At 38.5% G+C, this 19,850-nt stretch overlaps 1 protein-coding gene across 1 annotated transcript in view; it reads right to left on the bottom strand.

Annotated features, from left to right (window-relative positions):
- The window catches only part of TPO (thyroid peroxidase), a 71,079-nt gene that overhangs the window by 38,762 nt on the left and 12,467 nt on the right, over positions 1 to 19,850 (bottom strand). The window contains exons 2-3 of the mRNA XM_063298920.1: positions 8,953 to 9,046; positions 8,047 to 8,125 (exon numbers count right to left, since the gene is read on the bottom strand). Of these exons, the coding sequence (XP_063154990.1) occupies positions 8,047 to 8,125; positions 8,953 to 9,046 (173 nt within the window). The remainder of the gene's footprint in view (positions 1 to 8,046; positions 8,126 to 8,952; positions 9,047 to 19,850) is intronic.

Genomic DNA, 19,850 nt, shown 5'->3' with positions numbered 1-19,850 from the left:
AATACAACTTAAAGACTTAAATTTGCCCTTGCTTAGGCTTTGAGTATATTTTCTGCTGGCTGTTAATATTAATGCAAACATTTGATGTTTGGTGTGCTCCTTTGGATGTTAAGGAGAGTCTGCAAAAAATGGATGGATGGATGGATGGATGGACCTTCTCCCCTCCACAAATATCTATCTACTGATTATTTCCTAAAATTTGACTTGTTTCTCTTCTGTCTTAGATGGATGTAAAACTTGAGATGATAGACATCATTGATGCATGGAAGGCCTTTAGGAAGGTGGACCGAAGAATTTGGCAGAAAATGTGAGGGAGTTAAAAATGCACATTCACATATTAATCTGAATTTGAGTATATACTGTACTAAAAGAAAACTCTTACAAAATATAGAACAAAACTTTTCTACTTCATTCATAACTTCTTATGTTGATGATTGTAGAATAATTCACAGTGTCTACTGACCTTCTGAAATATCATCTGATTCTTTGGGGCATATAAATTGATTTTCCACTTCTTTGAGTACCATATGGCTCCTTTTGTATTCTCACCAGGATACAAAACAACTCACAGAGTTACTTTCTGTGAGATGGGTGGCCATATAAATTTGATTAATAAGCAAAGAAACAAACAAACAACAATAATAATCAGTTGAGGGGTGAGAGTATCAAGGGGCATTGTCTGCAGAAGTGGTTGCAGAATAGCTTGTTTTTTGGAAGTTCTACTAAGTTTCACAAGTACATTATTTAGTACTATGAGACTAGGAAAAGTCTAATCAGTCTTTCACCAGAGTGTAGAAAGATAAATCTTGCATGCAGTATGTTATGTTGGCAGATTGCTAGGAAAGCCTTTGGCCCAGGAGAGATCAGAAAAGTCACACACCAGGCATTTCTATAAAAATAATTTTATTTACAGAAAGCAAAACATATTTAAAAGCTTCTGCATTCTACAGGCTCTCAGTGAGAGCTGCTAAAAACTCTCTACATGCCTACACAGAAGGGAAACAGAAACTAAAACAAGTCCAAGCAATTTCTTTCCCCCAGGTGCAAAAATTAAGATTCGAAAAGGGGACGGTTGAATTCAACCTCTTCACCCGGCCAAAATGATTAGTTACCATAGTAACCTTAATCTGTAGTAGGAAACATTAACATATTAATCAACTCTGATCCAAACCAAGTTTTCATTTACTATAAGGACAAACTACATGGTACATTACATTTATAACATATAGCTGCCCTTCCATTAGAGAAAGTACACAATGATTTGATCTAGTTTGAGGCCATCATTTTATTTCAGAAATTAACTACTGTGCAAGAGTTTTAAAAACATTAAATTTATAACAAGGAAGAGGACTCTTTTTAAAAAGCCTGTGGGTAGTATGCATTTTTTTTTAAACCAGGGACATGAGTGGAAGGATTTTGTTCCCTCCCTCAACACATTGTAGCTTCAATCCAAACTGGACCGCTGTTAAAACAAAAACAAAAACAAAGAATAGCAGAATGCTAATGTTGTATATTGTATAGTTTGCCCTTAATTCCCCGTGAAAGCAATGGGGCTTAATCAAAGTCATTTGTTCTGTTGCTTACAATAGGATAACCCCAGCTACTCTAAAAGTATGAAAATTAGCTTTCTCTCACTTTCCTCTACAGCCTCTAGCTGGGTTTACACAATGTGTTTAACCAGGTCCCTTGAAGATCAAGCAATTGTGTTTGTTTATTTATTAAATTTATATGGCCAGCCATCTCACTTGCAGGTGACTCTGGGTGGTATACATAGTTGAAACACAAGTAAAATCATAGTCTTCTACCATTAAAAAGAATTAAAAATTAAAAGCTACATTTAAAAATACAGTAAAAATAAAGACAGAGGAGAGTGCACTCACAGATAAATGCACTGTGTTTCGGTGTTTTAAAAGGCAATTAATGCAATAACGATGGAAGGAATGCTACAAAATAAATCTATTTGGCCAACAGGGTCCTCCTTCAAGTTCAAATGAAATGAAATCTATTTTTGTTCACTTGGCTGAAGTACCTTCAAGACTTAGTTCATAAAAATCAGTAAATGTAACCCTGAGATCCTGTGTATAGAATTATTAAGAGTTTCTCAGACTGAAACTAAATCAGAAACTGCCTCTTCAATTCAAGAGTGCTTTTTTCATTCTCAAGGGTAGCATTGAAACTCACTGGCATTGCACTGCTGTAGTCTTTCAATGCGCTGTCTAAACATTTGGGTTTTCACAGTGCTGTGAATGCTGTTACTTTGTGAAGATCAAATTTAAAATAATCCATCTCCTTTCTTTGTTTCCTTTCCTCCCCTGTAATATTTGGCATCCTCACAGTACATTCCTGAGACTTCAAATAAAAAAAATTCTCAAACTTTGACAAAGCGTATCTCTCTAAGTTATTGTCACTAAAGAACAAGTATCTTCCAAAATCCTTTCAAGTCTTCCCAAATGTCCCCTCGCCTCCCAGTTTGAAAAATATATTAAAGTTACCTAATTGATGGTTTATGGAAAATATGATTATTTAAAGTGGTTATGCTGCAGAAAGTGAACAGATTTGAGAGGTGACTGAATTGCACATAAAGCTTGTACTGTAGCTAGATTTCTAGACAATGACGAGAGCACTGCCAAAGAAGATACACATATAAATGTTTGGACTTCTAGTCCATATGATTTTTAATTCAGTTGTTGAGAAGGATAAAACCAAAAACCACACAATGTCCATTATGTACATTTTATTCTTCATATTTAGGATAGCTCTTTTGAGTAGTTAAAGGGTATTAGATGCCACTGAGTTGGGCCGGGCCTATGGATACCATTGTGAGGTTTGAGTCTGATCCTGACTCTGGAAACGAAACTTATCTTGAGCCAGAAGGGGAAGACGAAACTTATCAGGAGGGAATTGGGGAAACAGAAACCAGGAGTGACTCAGCAGAGCGGGAGAAATCGGAGATGCTGATTGGACAAACTTTGGAGGGAGGTTTGAATTCTCCAATCAGTGCTCGAGAGAGAAGAGCAGAGAAGCATGTGAACCAAAAGGCAGCCTGATTGGCTGCAGAGGAAAAACGGTATGGAAAGGATCGCTTAAAAAGGCATGTGCATCAAGAGCAAGCTGCCGGAGACAACCGATCCTTCGAGCTCACAGCATCTGCAGAAAAGTCCTTACCAGAGTCAGGAGCCTCGCCTGTAGCCAACGTGGAATCAGAGCCAGCCCCTCCTGCTGTTGTGGACCTGCTTCCTTCACACACCACTCCAGTCAAGCCTAGTCTTGCTGTTCCAGCTGAGCACAGTCTTGCCTCCAGTTCCAAGCCTTGACACTGCAGATCCAGCCAAGTCTAGCCCTGCATCCAATTCCAAGCCTTGCCTTGCCATTCCAGCTGAGTCCTGCCTTGTGTCCAGGCCCGAGCCTCACCTTGACGCTCCAGCCAAGACTTGCCTAGCCTCCGTTGTCAAGCCTAGTCTAGCCTCCATGCCCACTCTGAAATTCATGCCTCAAGCTTCCTCCTTGCCACTCACTCTAGCTATACTGGGTCTTGCTGTCTCATTGAGATGATTAGCTGAGTTCTGCCTTGCTGTTTTGCCACAATCTCCTTCTACTTCTGAATCTGCAGCCTTGCTTTGTTATCCTCCACTGCCTGGGTGGACTTGATTGAACTGCACTGCCTAATTTATTCTAAGGACTTTCATTGTTGTAAATAGTTATTTGTAAATAAAGAATTTAATAGTAATTCTGTGTCTCATAGTCTGAACAGGACAACCACATGGACAAATGCCTACCACCCTGACCTGACCCCAGCAACAATCCAGAGCTTCTAATGATCTGCTTTATCCCATCCACCCACCTTATCTACTGGCTTCCCATTCTTCTACTTTCCTCAGTCTTGCCAAGCACAATTGTTTTTTTGTTGGTCATTTTGTACCACGCAGCCAAAGTATGTCATTCCTGCTTGCTGATCACTGCCTCATGAGAGCAGTCTGTCTTTATTTTGGCTAGGACTGAATGACTGGTTCTGCTTGCAGTCTATGGTATTCTTAGCAATAGTCTCCAAGCCCCTAATTCAAAGGCACCTGTCTTCTTTCTCTCACTCTCTTTTAATGTATATTCAATACTTTACCATTGGGAAGCCATTGCTTTGTCCATCTTTTTTGTCACAGAAAAAGCCTTACCCTTTTTGATTCGGCCAAAAAATGTTTTTCCCATCTTCCCACTGCCTGTCCTTATCTATTCCTGATCCCCTTTACTACCTTTACTTCTATGTTATCAACAAGATGTTCACTAGCATGCTGGTTGACATGATCTTTGATTCCTCTTCCTCCTCTCCCCCCTCCCCCCCTTTCACTTTCCAGCTCTCACTTCATAATGATTTTACTTTAGGTAACAATGTGGTGTCATCCTTATATCTCAATTTGTTAGCATTTTAATTTCCAATTTTGATTCTAGTTGCCATCCCTTCCAATCCTGCCAAATTTATAATATATTTGCTGTGCAAGTTAAACAGGTATGGGAACAAGAGCTATCTTTTCTCTCTATGTACGCTATTCGTCATACTCATTTCTTTCAGCTTCTTCACTGAAAGGGTTTCTCAAGAGAAAAGACAAGTGTTCTGGTACACCTGTCGTAATATATTTCATGTTCTAGCATAGTATACAGAGCCAAAAGCCTTGCTGTAGTCAATCAAGCAAAGGTACTCCTCCCTAAATTCTCTTCCCCTTTCCATTTGCTTAGCTATTTGATTTCATGTGCCTTTTCTGAGAACTTCGACTTCATTTGGCATTTCTCTCTCTGTGTATGGTTCCATTCCCCTTTGTAGAATCTTAAACAAAACACTGCTTCAAGTAAGGAATTAGTGCAAAGGTCTGGTAATTTGCACATTCTGTTGTCTCTATCTTCTTTAGTATAAGATCTATACACCAATTGTCTGCTGTCTCTAGACCACACAGACTTGTTCCCATGGACATAGAATCATTTGCAGTTTAACTGCTTCTTCTGCAGCTTTAAAGAGCTCAGTGGGTATTTTGATTGCATCTGGTGCCTTTCTACTTGACAGCTGGATTATTGCCTCTTATGCCTTACTTTTTAGTGGAATTGGTTCTTGAATATATTCTCTGTATATAGATGTTTCTGTCATTCTCTAATTCCATTTGTGAAGGGTCTCACTATAGTATTTCCATCTTCTTTTAACCTCATTTGCCTCTAAGTTTTCTATTAGACCTTTTCCATGATTATTCTTGAATATCTTAGCTATAAACATTCTTGTGATCTTCTTAAAAAGAGTATCATTTTGCTTTTCTTATTATTTTATTCTATTTGTTAACATCCTTGAAATAGAGATTTTTTTTGGTCATTTGTTGCTTGCCATCATGCCTTCACTCATTATTTGCCCTTCTTGTTACCCAAAGCTTTCATCTTTTGCCTTTGCTTGGCTGGATAGCATATTCTGAAAGTCACTGGATTCTTTCCTCTAACATTTTGAGAATGTTTTTTCCACTTCAGTTCTTATAATATCTCTTATCTCGTCACGTAGCTCTTTTGGTTTTCTTTCATGTAAGTTAAATGTACTGAATCAGCTTGGGGTGTATCTGAGCCACACAAATTCATACAACAGCTTAAAGGCAGCAAAAAGTTAGATTTTTGCAACCCTGATATGGTATCCCAACCATATGTCCTCCAGGTGAAATCTTACCAATACAAGATTGTTCCACACTCAGCTCCTGGAAGTCCTGTAGCTACTAGACTGCACTTCTCCATCTTCTGTTTCAAATATGGTGTTGATTTTATTTCAGCATTGTCTACCTTATAATATTCAAATGTAAAGTCTCTATTTTCAGTGCTCGAAACAGATGTTAGCAATGAACAAAAATTATCTTCACAATGCTCTATTAACATATATCCTGCATCACTGCATTTATTCAATCAAAATATTCTTGTAATTCCAGGTTCCTCATTTCTCCAACATTAGCATTTCAATCATATAGTAGTAGTCTGATGTCCTTCTTGATATTGCATTTAGCACTTTCTGCAATTTGCCATAGAATTCCTTAATTTCTTCTACCATTATGTCTGTAGGAAGTGCATAACTTTTATAATTTTGATATTCACTGGATTTCCACTAATAATTATGAGCCTATCATTTATTGTGCTATAGCCAAACACATACTTAACAATGTCCTTTTTGAGTATGCTAGCCACTCCATTCCTTTGTATGATTGCATGGACTGAATAGTATCTTAAGTAATCATTTGATTAAAGTGACTGATTCCAGCCCACTTAACTTCACTTATTCCTAAAACATCCATGTTAGCATGCTTCCCTTCACTTCAAAAAGCTCAGGTTTTCATCAGTCTATGCTTCTCATCTTATGTTTCTTCCTGTGAAGGGTAGCAGAGGAAGTAGTTGCAATTTTTTAAAAAATATGCCACAGATAAAATGAACGGTACGTGTCCAAGGAATTCTTCTTTCCACACTAGCATCATCAGTGACCAGAATTTCATCCCCTCCAGATCATCTCATGAAAGACAAATGTTTTACCTCAGTAATTAGAGGAATGTCTTCCAACCAAGGTATTGTATCATCTGGCACCCAGACTTGCTTAATATTTCAGACATAGCCTTGCCATTTTCTTGGCAACAATCAGAAGTGGTTTGCCAGTGCCTTCTTCCAGGTTTGCTTTTGAAGTTTCCCACATACTTGCGGAGCGCCACTTGCCCTCATCCCTACTGTTGAGCACACTTACCTTCATCATCCCCTTTCAACCTTACTGGCAAAGATGGCCCTTCCAGGACCTTCTACTACTGCCAATATCACTCTGAGAGTCCTTGAAGCTACTGAACCATCCCACCATGTCCCACCAAGTTTGCAATCCAATGGGCATAGTTGAAGGCATAAATTTCTTCTACAGTACATTTTTTAAAAATTGTATGAATTGAATGTTTTGCTTTGATTTTTTAAAACCACAGTTGGTGTTAACTATCTCTGTCTTCAATTACTCTTTTTTTCTTCAACTGCTACTCTTTCCCATATTATAGCTCTCACTTCCATAGTAAGTGTGACAGTATCACATGCATAAATGCTGATCATTAAATTCTGCATTTTCTATCACCCTCATGTTTTCTGTAATCTGAGCTAACTCTTTTATTACTTTAATCTTGCAACTCTAATAGTGCTGTGCATTCGGATACAAAGAAGGAATTCAAATAAGTTACTAAACTAGTTTTTAAAATTATTTAAAGCAGGTGTAGATAAAATACAACTCAGCAATTCGTATGGCTGGTCAGCCCCATTTTTGTAACCTCCAGGGACTTCCCAAGTCACTCTGTCAAATTTGAGCAGCATGAACATTTAATTGCATGATTTTTTTTCTAAATGAACAAACAAACATACAGAGAAGAAGTGCATTAAGCCTCCACAGAGTATCACAGAATATTTATCTTCAAACCTCCTTCTCAAACCTCAGAAATATGAAAAAGGGAAAAATATTTCATCCCTAGCCCTTTCCAGGGACATCATTTTATTATTACATATCCTAGACAGTGGATGGATGGACAGATGGATGGATGGAAATAGATGTGATAGATGATAGATGATAGATGATAGATGGAGGTAGGTAGGAGGTAGGATCCCCCAGCTACAATCATTCCAATTTAACATCTCTTCATTTTGGTGTATCAGGCTAGTGAGTTCTATATGCAGATTCCTGGAAGAGATTCCTAGTCTAAGGGGCCCATGACACTCTGCAGCCTATGATCAAGGGCAACCCTTTCCTCTACTTTGTTCCACCTACATATGCTTGGCATACCAGACTGGCAACTGAATCCTATTCTCATACTGATAGAGGGGCAACTTAATTTGGGCATTAAACTTAACTTAGGAGGGATAGGGGAGATCAGAGGACACACAATACCCTCAAACATTTTGCTCCTCCTTTCTTTCCACCCAGCATCCCGAGGTAGTGGCCTTATTCTACTAGTGGTAGGACCAGCCCTACAACTATGCAGATATAATGGTAAAATGGCTCCTGCCAACTCTAATTTGCTAAGACAGATTTACCTGTTTCTCCTTCCTTTTGATTCCTCTTCTGCTTCCTGTGTTGTTTTTCTAATTCCAGTTTGTTTTATTTTTCCTACTCCTAAAAAAATAAAGTCAGCACAGAAGTTGAGCACAGTTTGTAAAAATAAAAAACTTCAATAGACCATTAACATGGCAGAAAGGATAGTATATACTGTTATTTCATAATGTGGACTCTTCAGCAAAAAGTTTGCTTCTAAGTACTATTTCAGGAACTATCTTTTTGTGTTAATCACTAAATTCCAATTTCTTACAGAATTAGATGCATTTCAGTGCTTCTGAATAAACCTCCTTTAGATTTGTACTTTGTACTTTTGCTGATACCTACAAAGAAATCAATCTTTATATCTTGTTCAGTATAGTTGTTACAGGAAAGTGTATATAATCAGTCACTGATTTATATATTACATGATAAACTGGAATAGACAGGGCACAAGAAGAAATCCAGATTTAGAAATACTGTCTTTAACATAACCCCGTGTCCTTTAGAATAACTTATACCATACCAAGATTCTAAATGCTCCAGTTAGTTAAAAACCCATGATGTATTCCCTTGTAGGATTGGTGCTGTACTACTGGTTTTTTTAAAAGATGGAATCAGCAAAAAAGTAAATAAAACAGTACAATATGAGATATAATTATTAGGAACAAGATGTTTGTATACTGAATAAAAGCATGGGTTCTAAATTTGGATTAATATATTTTTCCTAAAGTAGGAACTAATTCACTATTTAAAAAAACAACTCTCAACAATGTAAACTAAGTTATTTCTCTTGAAAAAGATGTGAGTATCCCTCTCAAAATACCTACATCGCGATATGCATTTTCTCTGATTTGTAAGATATATTGGAACATTTTTTCTCCCCCCCCCTTTTTTTTTTTACTTACTTAATAAGTCATTTCTGCCGTTCTGGACAAAAGCAACAAAAACAACCATGCTGGCAATTGGTAGTAAAATTATGAAGAAAATGAATGTTTTCATCTGAAAAATAGTGAAAACTTCCCAATGAATGGATACTAAAATTACAGTTTAGGAAAAGACCAGAGTAAATTCTTTTTAACAGTGTAAAATTTGATTCCTTTTCAGTCTCACTAAATATGTAATAATAAATTTAACATGCCTTTTCAATTTCTGTAAAAACTCAGTTCTAAAGAAATCAAGCTAAACCTCCTTTTTGGCATAGAGTTTTAGTGATATAGGGAGTCAGGTGCAAAGGAAACTCAACCAACAAATGATTTCTTTTTAAGTGCTATGTTTAAAATAAGATGCCTCCTAATTTCATTAAAAAACATTTTTCAGAAATTGAATTAAATACCTAATCATATTTTATATGCCTTAGAATTACTTAAAACCATTTCAGCTTAGACTCTACCATAAGATACTGATAGAAGAAAAATGCAATTAAAGTCAGTGAATCTGCTTTAGGCTAGAACAAACTGTGAAATGCTGTGATATTAAATAAAAAAATAAAAATAAAATAAATTTTATTGCTGCACATCAATTACATTATCTAATTAATCACACTCCTCTGAGGTAAAACTAAAGGCTGGTTTGCACGTGTCTTTCATCATTTTCTGAATGTCACATCAAAGGATGGCTTGATTGTATAAATAGATCACCAGAGGGACAATAACATTGACAGGATTTTCAAATTATTGACTTTGACGCTTTCCAGTGGAATTTACATTCAGCTACAAATTCTAAGCCATCAGGAGTAAAAATACCAACCCTAAGCATTTGCTTTTATTACTGTAGTCAATGGCTATATAAATTTAAAGCTTATATTTCTATTGAATTGTTAATTACAAACCCAGGTACACCAGGGCGTATAATTCCTGCATAAATTAGTGCCAGTGGCAGTGGACACCTGAGTTACTAGCCATTCCCATTATACTTTGCAAGCTAACATGATTACTTTCTTTTTTTCAGAAATTAAAAGACAACACTTTATAATCTGACCTTTTTTCTCTCCACAGAGGTTATCATCTGCGGCTCTGAAGCTGATCAGGCATCAGTTCTTCTGAAATAGCTAACTGAAGCGCTTTCCAAGACTCCAGTTTTTAGCAGAAACTTGTTCTGTGCATGAATGCACACTTAAAACTCTGCTTATGACCCAAACGTGCTTCACTGAGATAATGCGGCATTTTCTCAATGCTTCTCTACGTGTCCTGATGTCATGCCATGGTCAACTTCATTCAGTTCAAAGTTCTGAAGCTATGAAAGATGCCATATATGGATCAATATTGATTCTTGAGCAGCCTGATTCACTGATAATCACTTTTTTTCACCAGATTCGCTTTAATGTTAAAGGACTACAGTAATTGTATACATAAAGATTATCTTCACACTATTTTCTACCACTTTTATTTTCTTGGGGTTAAAGCATGAATCTGGAAAGGTGCAAAGAATAATATGATAGATTTGGCATGTAATATTTATCTTGGTTACTAGTGTTTTGATCAAATGCAGGCTCAGGGATAATCCTCACAAAGATACAGCTTTCTCTCTAGGAAAAAAATGGCAGTGCTCTGTGTGTGTGTCTGTGTGTGTGTGCGCACATGTATGTAATTAATCTATAATGTATATGCTAATATATTCATTTTTGTACATGGTGAACATGAATCCTATGTTGATATACCTGATATCCAAGACTAAGATGCTTCATTTGTAGTGGCTTTCAGAGACCATAGTCCAATATCCAAAGGAACACTCAGAAACACTTACTAAATTTATATTGTTGAATTGTATAAACTGAGTGGACATGGGCAACCTCCTAAACAAAAATATTGTTGAATGTATGGCTAACATGTACGTGAGTGGGGTGGTGGGGGAAGCAGACCATATTTAGGATATACTGTAAATACCTGTCCTAGGAAGTTCCTTTGTTAAGTCTGAAAGACCTGGGCAAATCATATCTGTACAAACCTCACTTACATTTCACTGTGTCCTGTGAGTTTTTAAGATATACTTATTACATTTCAGGGTGTGCAAGTGCATTGAATGATGTAAGTTTCTCTCAGGTGGCTAACTGGAATGGCCAATGGTTTTGTTTCCTGACATATACTTGAGCACTTGTTTTGTTTCTGCAAAATGCTTGATTTGAGCTGAATCACATTTCGAATCTAAACCAGCAACCATTTTCTGTGAATGGCCAGATCCTGATCCTTCTCTGCCTTTGCAGGCACAGCTGGCAGGTCTGCAGGCCAAGGAGAGGGGCAGCTATTATGGTGCCAGCCCACCAACAAGGCTGGTGCTGCTGCCCAGGACACTCCACCCCCACCCCTTGGCCCCACCCCTGCCCCTCATCCTCTGCAATTATCAGCCAAACTATTGGTTGATTTGGGGTATACACAGGAAGTAAGGGAAAAAAAATATTTTTCTTTCATGTGTTAGAAGAACATAATCCTTACTGAGAGGTGGTGATTAGCCCAGGTTTCCACAACCTTGGTGTTCTCCAGAAGTCTGGATTTCAACTCCCAGAATTCCATACTCAGCATGTCTCTCGCAGAGAATTCTGGGAGTCGAAGTCTATTCTACACATATGCAGGGCAATGAAGTTGAAGGATGCTGGATGGGCCCAAAATCATCCATAAAACCTGAACTTCAAAGTGATCCAGGAAATTATTATTGTCCTAGTTCAGCACTCAAACTGCTACGTAGTAGAATAAAAGCAGATAACTGCACTGAAATCAATGGCTCAAGAACGGAATGTAAGCAAATTCAGAAGTATTGATAATTCTATTCCTAACCTTGAGGCTTAGAGGGAGAAAATGTAGAAGCAGTGAAAGACTTTGTATTTCTGGGTGCGAAGATTACTGCAGATGCTGACTGCAGTCAGGAAATCAGAAGACGCTTAATCCTTGGGAGAAGAGCAATGACCAATCTCGATAAAATGGTCAAGAGCAGAGAGCTCACACTGACAACAAAGGCCCGCATAGTCAAAGCAATGGTGTTCCCCGTAGTGACATATGGCTGCGAGAGCTGGACCATAAGGAAGGCTGAGCGAAGGAAGATAGATGCTTTGGAACTGTGGTGTTGGAGGAAAATTCTGAGAGTGCCTTGGACTGCAAGAAGATCAAACCAGTCCATCCTCCAGGAAATAAAGCCAGACTGCTCACTTGAGGGACTGGTATTAAAGGCAAAAATGAAATACTTTGGCCACATAATGAGAAGACAGGACACCCTGGAGAAGGTGCTGATGCTAGGAAGAGTGGAGGGGAAAAGGAAGAGGGGCCGACCAAGGGCAAGGTGGATGGGTGATATTCTAGAGGTGACGGATTCGACCTTGGGGGAGCTGGGGGTGTTGATGACCAACAGGAAGCTCTGGCGTGGGCTGGTCCATGAAGTCACGAAGAGTCAGAAGCGGCTAAACGAATAAACAACAACAACCTTGAGGCTATATTTTGGCAAGCTGCAGGTCACTGTGTGGTCTTACACTTCTGTAAAGACTATGCTTCTTTCTTCTGTTGCGAGGATATTCTCTCCTGTCAGTCAGCTTTTGACTTTTTCTATCTTCAATTACTCTTCCTTTCTTCAACTGCTACTCTTTCCCATATTATAGCTCTCACTTCCATAGTAAGTGTGACAGTATCACATGCATAAATGCTGATCATTAAGTTCTGCATTTTCTCTCACCCTCATGTTTTCTGTAATCTAAGCTAACTCTTTTATTACTTTAATCTTGCAACTCTAATAGTGCTGTGCATTCAGAAGGAATTCAAATGTTATTAAACTGTTTTTTAAGCAGGTGTAGATAAAGCTTCCTTCCAGTTTCAATGCACTTCTTTCAGAAGGGAAAAAAAACCAGTAGGGGAGCGTCACTGCTTGATACTTTCCAGACATCACTTCCAATTTTTGAAAAGAAAGACACACAGGAGATCCAAGTAATTATAGACTGGTCAGCTTAACATCTGCTGTAGGCTAATTGCTTGAAATGATATTCAGACCAAAACATTACTTAAGGGTAAAGAAGACAAGGCATGATGAAGAAAATCAGTATGCATCCTGCAAAAGTAAATCCAGTCTCACCAAACCTCTTCAGTTTTTTGAGCATGTGAACAGATACATGGATGGAAGTGGAAAGTTCATCAACAAAGGCTCTCAAATAAACTTAGCAATCATGGGATAAGAAGATCTGTCCCTTTAGGAATTGCTACCTGTTTAAAAGACAGAAAGCAAAGAATAGGAATGAATGGGCATTTTTTTTTCAATGGATGGAAATAAGTGGTGGAGTCCCTCAAGAATCTGTGCTGGACTTCTGTTTTTTAACTTGTTCATAAATGATCTTGTCTTAGGGGTAAGCAGTAGGCTGGCCAAGTCTGTGGATGATAAATTATTCAGGGTGATGTAAACTAAGAATAATTGTAAAAAATATCAACTTCTAAGAGCACCATGAAATTACAGGGAATCTGGTAATCCACCTTTGATTTCTTATTTGGATGGATGCCTAGAAGAGGCAAGAGATGGTGGCTGGCTTATGATCTCATATTAGCAACTAATTCACCAATTGAGAAATGGGAGATCATGGTTATGTGGTGGAACCAAAGAGTGGTCCTTAGATATTGACTGTGCTCACCTTACCCCCGCCAATTCCTCTCAGGCCTAGCATAAGGCACAAATGTCAAATCAATGTGTGTGATGGAAACAAACGTGTCTTTCAGAAAGGCTTAGCTATTCTATTTTCTTGGCCCAGTTCTACTGGTGTGATAGATCAGCAGACTGCCTTTATCCAAGAGGAATAGATATAAAAAAAGAAGCAAAGACTTCTACTGCCAACTTTCATGGGGAAAAAATTGAAAAGGCAGTTTAAATCCTGAACTACATATTTTCAGGGAAGCTCCATACAACAAATACTCTTTAGGTGTGTGATTGGGGGCTAAAATGCTTCAGATAGGTATTTATTGTACTCTCAAAAACCAAAAACAATGCCACCTTTAAAAATAAACATCCCACAAACCTTCATTAAAACATTAATAAGCTAAAGAACAATTTTCTTGGTGTCAAGATTTTTGTGTACTAAGCATGTCAATCACTTCTTCAATATGTGAGTCTGAAGTGTGCTTTTATAGTTCCCAACAGAGTCAAAGAGTGGAGATTTCACACCCCAGCTATCTACACTGATTCAGCTGATCTGGAGAAAGAGTAGTCCTTCTGCAATTGATTTTGCTTGAAAGTCACCGTTAGGTTAAGCTCAGGTCATGCCCACTTTCTAACTGGAAAGGATAACTGTGAAAGTAAAAGAAAAGGGATTTGATCCAGTTATTGTGTTTTTTTTAACCAAATATCAGCAGATGAACTGTTCTTGCCAAGACATTGTATTGGTGATCTCTGTTCTGAGGCTGGAACTTGTTGCATTTTGAAAACCGGCCTTGTTACCTTTCTCTTTTTTCTGCATCAATGTTTCTTAAATGGGTTTGTACTTTACAATGTCATAACTTGCAAGCCAGATACTATTTAACAAGTGGCAAATTATCTTCAACTTTCCATCCTTCAGATTAGCCTTTTCTAACCAGAGGCCCTCAACTCCAGAGATTGATGATTTAATGCCCATAATACCCAGCTGGCTATAATCCCTGCCATAATTGCAGTTGAGGGTGCCACACTGGAAAATGCTTACTTAGCTCATCTTGTAGTAAAAAATTAAATTCAACTCAGATATTACAGTATGAAATATTGTTTGGGTTTGGTTTTTGCATATATTTGGAATATGACCTATATTAATTCAAATCTTAATATTATTGTTTATATGTATATATGTGTATATTATTTAATTTAATTTAATTTTTTATTTTATTGCCTTCAGGTCAGTGTTGACTCCTGGTGACTACCAGGACTAGTCCTTGCTGTTTTCTTGGCAAGGTTTTTCAGAAGTGGTCTGTCATTGCCTGCTTCCTAGGGCTGAGAGAGAGTGACTGGCCCTAGGTCACCTAGCTGGCTTCATGCCTAAGACAGGACTAGAACTCACAGTCTCCTGGTTTCTAGCCTGGTGCCTTCACCACCAGACCAAACTGGCTCTCATTACTTTACATTACATTACATTATTACTGCATATTAGAATTATGGCAGGTAAGCCTATCATGACTTTTGTGGAAACAAGACAAGTTTCACATCTTAGGACTAAGAATTAAAGTGCCATGACCTCAGACCTGATGATGGGTGCATACAATCCAGATTCATATGTCCAAAGTCAAGAAAAGCAATCTAAAGTTGTAGAGACAAAATGGTTGCATATAATAAAGGAGACAGGTCAAGTTATAGCTTGTGAGAGAAACACAGAGACTCCAATATATTGATCCCATTTCATAGACTAGGGTCATTAAAACCACACAATGACTCCAGCTATCCTCTGCTCAGAGGGGATGTTATTAACAGCTTCTCATATCTAGAAATGATCATGGTAAGTTAAATATTGAATTCAAAGTCAACAGAAAGAGCTTAAGATCCCAGGTTTGAAGGATGAAAGTAAAGAGAGGAAGGGCTTAACAGAGCCACCAGCAGCACTCTCTGATGCTAAATCAAGCACCTAAGGAGCCCTTACAAAACATAGGGGGCTATTCATCCCCCCCTTAAAAGGAATAGTGCTATAATTTTATTGGGTCTTTATAAATAGTCAACTCTTAATGTGATTCTGTATTTATATATTTGGGCATCTTCTACTTTCTATTATTTTGATGAGCTACAATGGTTTGGTTTTTCTTATCAGGCCTCTTATGTTTAGATAGAAGCCTAATTTTGTAAATTATCTAATTTATAAGTGCATCTCCCAATAGATTTGCATTAGAAGCATAGAAGGTTAAGAAAAAAAAATCCACAGACATATAATTACTAAAGAATCCTGAGCTGTTGGTTGTTGTTTTTTTTAGCAATAAGGTTTCTCCAATGAAGGTTAAGTAATTTCTCCTTCTCTGCTAATGACTCAATTTAGTTTGAAACCATGTTTTTGCTTTTATTAACCAAGTCAGTTTTCTCTGCTCCTTGTGCTTTAAATGACAAGCATTGATTCAAAAAGCACAGACTCCTGCAGTTCTTTGTCAGCGGAAAGTTGCAGGGCTGGCGGACAGTCCTGAAATGGGGATCTACAGCAACATGACCTAGATTTTTTTTCCTTTTAAAACTGAAAACATATGTCTACCTTATATTTCAGAAGGCAGGTATCAATATGATTCTTGTTTATTCTACCAACAGGGTAGTAATGATCTTGTTAATGCTTTAAAGATGATGAATTGAGGCTGAGAATAAAGAGCTGTTGAATCACTGGGATTTTAATACTGAAGTCATTCTAGTTGAGCGAGAGTTGATTTTTATGGGGTGTTTTAGTCTCGACACCCCTCACCCAAGGGAGGGATAAATTCTCAATTCACTGCTTGTAAAGTAGGTAATTTGGGAAAGGTAGGCAATTGTAAAAATAATAAAAAATGTGGGGGGATTATTACAGAGGAGTGTGTGGTCCCCTATTTTTGGTGAAATCCAGGGGCAGTTCTTTGTCATCAGAGGTGCTTTGGTCAATTGAACTCAGAGAGGACAATTCCCCTTTCCATTGCTGCAGTTTGCAATCCCTAGGATGCCCAACTGCAGATCTGCCCTAGAGGTTTTGGGGGATCCATCCCTGTTGTTTAAAGGACCACATAAAGGCTCTTCTGCTTGGCAGCTAATATGGCCTCCAAAATCTAAAAAGACACGGGAAAAACACATCCAAATGAATATTAGGCATATCACTCATCAGATGGCAAGGGGCTGGGTGGGAGGCTAGTCATCACAGTCAGTGATAGCTTATGGCCATTGTCCCATGGATGCTTGGAACATTCATCCAATCTCATTCCATCCAGCAGCCTCATTATTAATTAGAAAGCCTCCTAGGCAGAGAATATGGTAGGGAGGTTTGGATACAACTGTGTCTGAGTTCACCTGGCTGATCTTCAAAATCTAAACCAGGTTGTACTAGGATAGAAGACCACTAGGAAATCCCGGGGTTGTAGGCTAGACTTTGTTGAAAAAACACCCTGGAAAACAAACAAGGACCAACTGTTTCCCAGCTGCTGTCTGGAAAACAGCCTGGACATGATGTTACTAGGAGCTGACTTTACTCAGAGGAGATCTACTTTTGTCCAGCAGAATGGACACTGCTGGAGGTTCAGTTCCCTTCTCTTCTGGGCAACCTCTAACTTCTCTAAAGGCCCAACACTGGGGAGGTGCAGGTGCAGGATGAAGGGGAGCAGGTCTGCCCAGGCAAGATTGGATGGAAGTCTGCTGCCTGGGAGGGAGAGGGCAGCATTCGGTTCAGAGACATAAACAGGGTTGTCTGGTCTCCAGTGGTTTGGCGGCACTGAGGTCTCAAAAGTGCTGCTTTTTGTTACATCTTGAGCCTTTTATAAGATGTGCTGGCCTCCTCCATGTTTAATTTAATTTTTTTATGTCATGGATATCTATCTTTCCTCCAAGGAGTTCAAAGCAACATATGAGGCTCTTTGCCCTCTATCCTCACAACTCTGTCTGGCTCATATTTAGCCAGTGACATTATGGCAGAATCTATTGCTCATTCCAAATGCATTCAGTGTCAGTGCCAGGTTTTTGTCTGGTTTTTCCTATACTTTCCTATACTTTTTCCTTTTCAGTGAAAAAGCTATTGGAAAGCTGCATTTCACATCATTCACAACTTTTCCTTATATCTGTACTTTTACATGCATTGCTGTCTCTGATAAATGGAGTTTTGTTCACAGTTCTCCTCAAGGAGTATAGTTTTATACCAGCACTGTTAATACAGTATATAATTCTTTTTTTTTTAAAGGAAAGTAAACCAACATATTTTGTTTGGAAGCAGCTTTTCCAAATCTGCACCCTTTTGGTGGATGATTTTCCATCGTATGTATGTTATTTTATGGCAAAAACCTTTGAGCAGAGAAGGAATGATGCTAGCAGACTCCCTTTGTGGCAGCTGCAATGCCATTTCTCCCATTTCACTTCTCCTGCATCTGCGGCAGCTTTCTTTTATTCCCACTTCGGTCCTGCTGTGGCAGTGCTGGTGCTGTTAAGTCCTGCTAGGTTGGTGGGGTGGCTGAGGTTTGCTTGGTGTTAACAGTAGACTGCTGGGATCAGTGTAAAAGTGCCGGTGCAAAGGGCCAATTTGTTTTTTAAAAACCAAAACACAGGTGCTCAGGGACATCCTGGGGGTGGGGGGAGTCAAAAGTCAGGATAGTGGCTGGAATCAAAGCCCCACCCCTTTCCAGTGTGCATTGCACATGCATAATGCATGTAAAAAAGCGGCTGGGCTTTGATCAAGGATTTGGGGCAATCCTGACTGTTTTGATCCTCCCTTCCAATGCCCCTGCACATCCTGAAGCTTCATTCTGCAGTATGAGAAGGAGGAGGAGGAGGACCTTCCATATTTACTAATTAGAGATTAATGACTTCTAAATGTCAGTCAAAGATGGGAAATTTCAAATCTAAATTCACATCCACCTTTGGATGCTTTCTGTTTTAATATCTATGTCTTTCAAGATCAATAGCTTGAGGATTTAATTTGGAATCCAGTCATTACAATGGTAGTTTTTTCTTTTTCCCTCTGAGAGCTCAGGGCCACTTACATGGGGGTCTTTGTTGAGATGACAGACAGTTTCTGCCCCAAAGTCACCCAGTGATCTCCATGGTTGAGTGGGAACCACAACCTGTGTCTTTCAAGTCTGAGTATATCTTTTATGAGTTCTCCTCATGGGACTTTGGCCCATTTCTCCAACGTTGCAAACTTGATCTACAAAAGCCGCTGTTGTGATAAAACACAACTCTTCTGTTATCAGTTTTTCCAGAAGTCCTGAATATGAGACAATCACATTCTGTCAGATTTACAGTAATTTAAGAAATACATAATTGTAATAAAAGCTGGGACCCCAAACTTAAACACAGTGACTTGCAGAAAACTCTGTCATCAAGGAGATGGGAACCCGCATGATTGTCCTTGTCTTGCATACAGTTAATGGTGCTTTAGAATTTCAGCACACTTAGTGAGGTGTTTGAGAGCACTAAGCTAAAAGAATGTAGTGGCTGGAACAAGACATCACTGACAATCTTTGGAATATTTACCACTGGAGAGGCTGTACATGAAATGGTCTGGAGATTTGATGTCATCAAAACTTGCAAAAGCAGACTTATTGATTTAATGCTCTACTACATTTTTTGTATGTCTTATTCCTAATAGTCTCCCATTCTGAATAAAAAAGCAATTGAGTTTATCCATTAAACTCAATTAAATTATCCATTTAAAGAGCTATGAAAGTGATTATCACATGGAAAAATAAAGGATAAGGGTGACATGTACACACAAAAAAATCTTTACAGGACAACAAATTGCTTTTCTTTGGCTGGAATATTAAGCAAAGAAGGCACACTTTAAGGACTGCCTATGACATCAAAATCCAGAACACGTTTTTTGAATACATGTGTTGAAGATCACAGGGCCCTCTCTTATTCATTTCCCATTAACTTTCATTTTGGGAGGTCCAACTTGGTTACAGCATCACAGACTTGATTGTTTCGGACATGTTTTTCTCACAAGTTTATAAAGATTTTTTTCACACCCAACGAAGTATGCTGAAATGAGTGAGGGAGAGAGGTTCATTTGTCCCAGCCCTGCACCCAACATCCCCAGCCACCACATGATGAATGGGGTGAGGCTTCTACCAACATTCACTGGGACAGGACTTGGATGTCTATAAGATAGGAGACCCTCCACTATCAGGGACTGCATTCCAGTGAACAGGTGCTGAACCCAATTGCAGCCTTCCCCCCTTAGTAT

Source organism: Candoia aspera, chromosome 1, assembly GCF_035149785.1.
Source record: "Candoia aspera isolate rCanAsp1 chromosome 1, rCanAsp1.hap2, whole genome shotgun sequence".
NCBI classification, from domain to species: domain Eukaryota; kingdom Metazoa; phylum Chordata; class Lepidosauria; order Squamata; family Boidae; genus Candoia; species Candoia aspera.
Note: the sequence above shows the minus strand (reverse complement) of the source record. Positions and strands in the feature narration are given on the sequence as shown.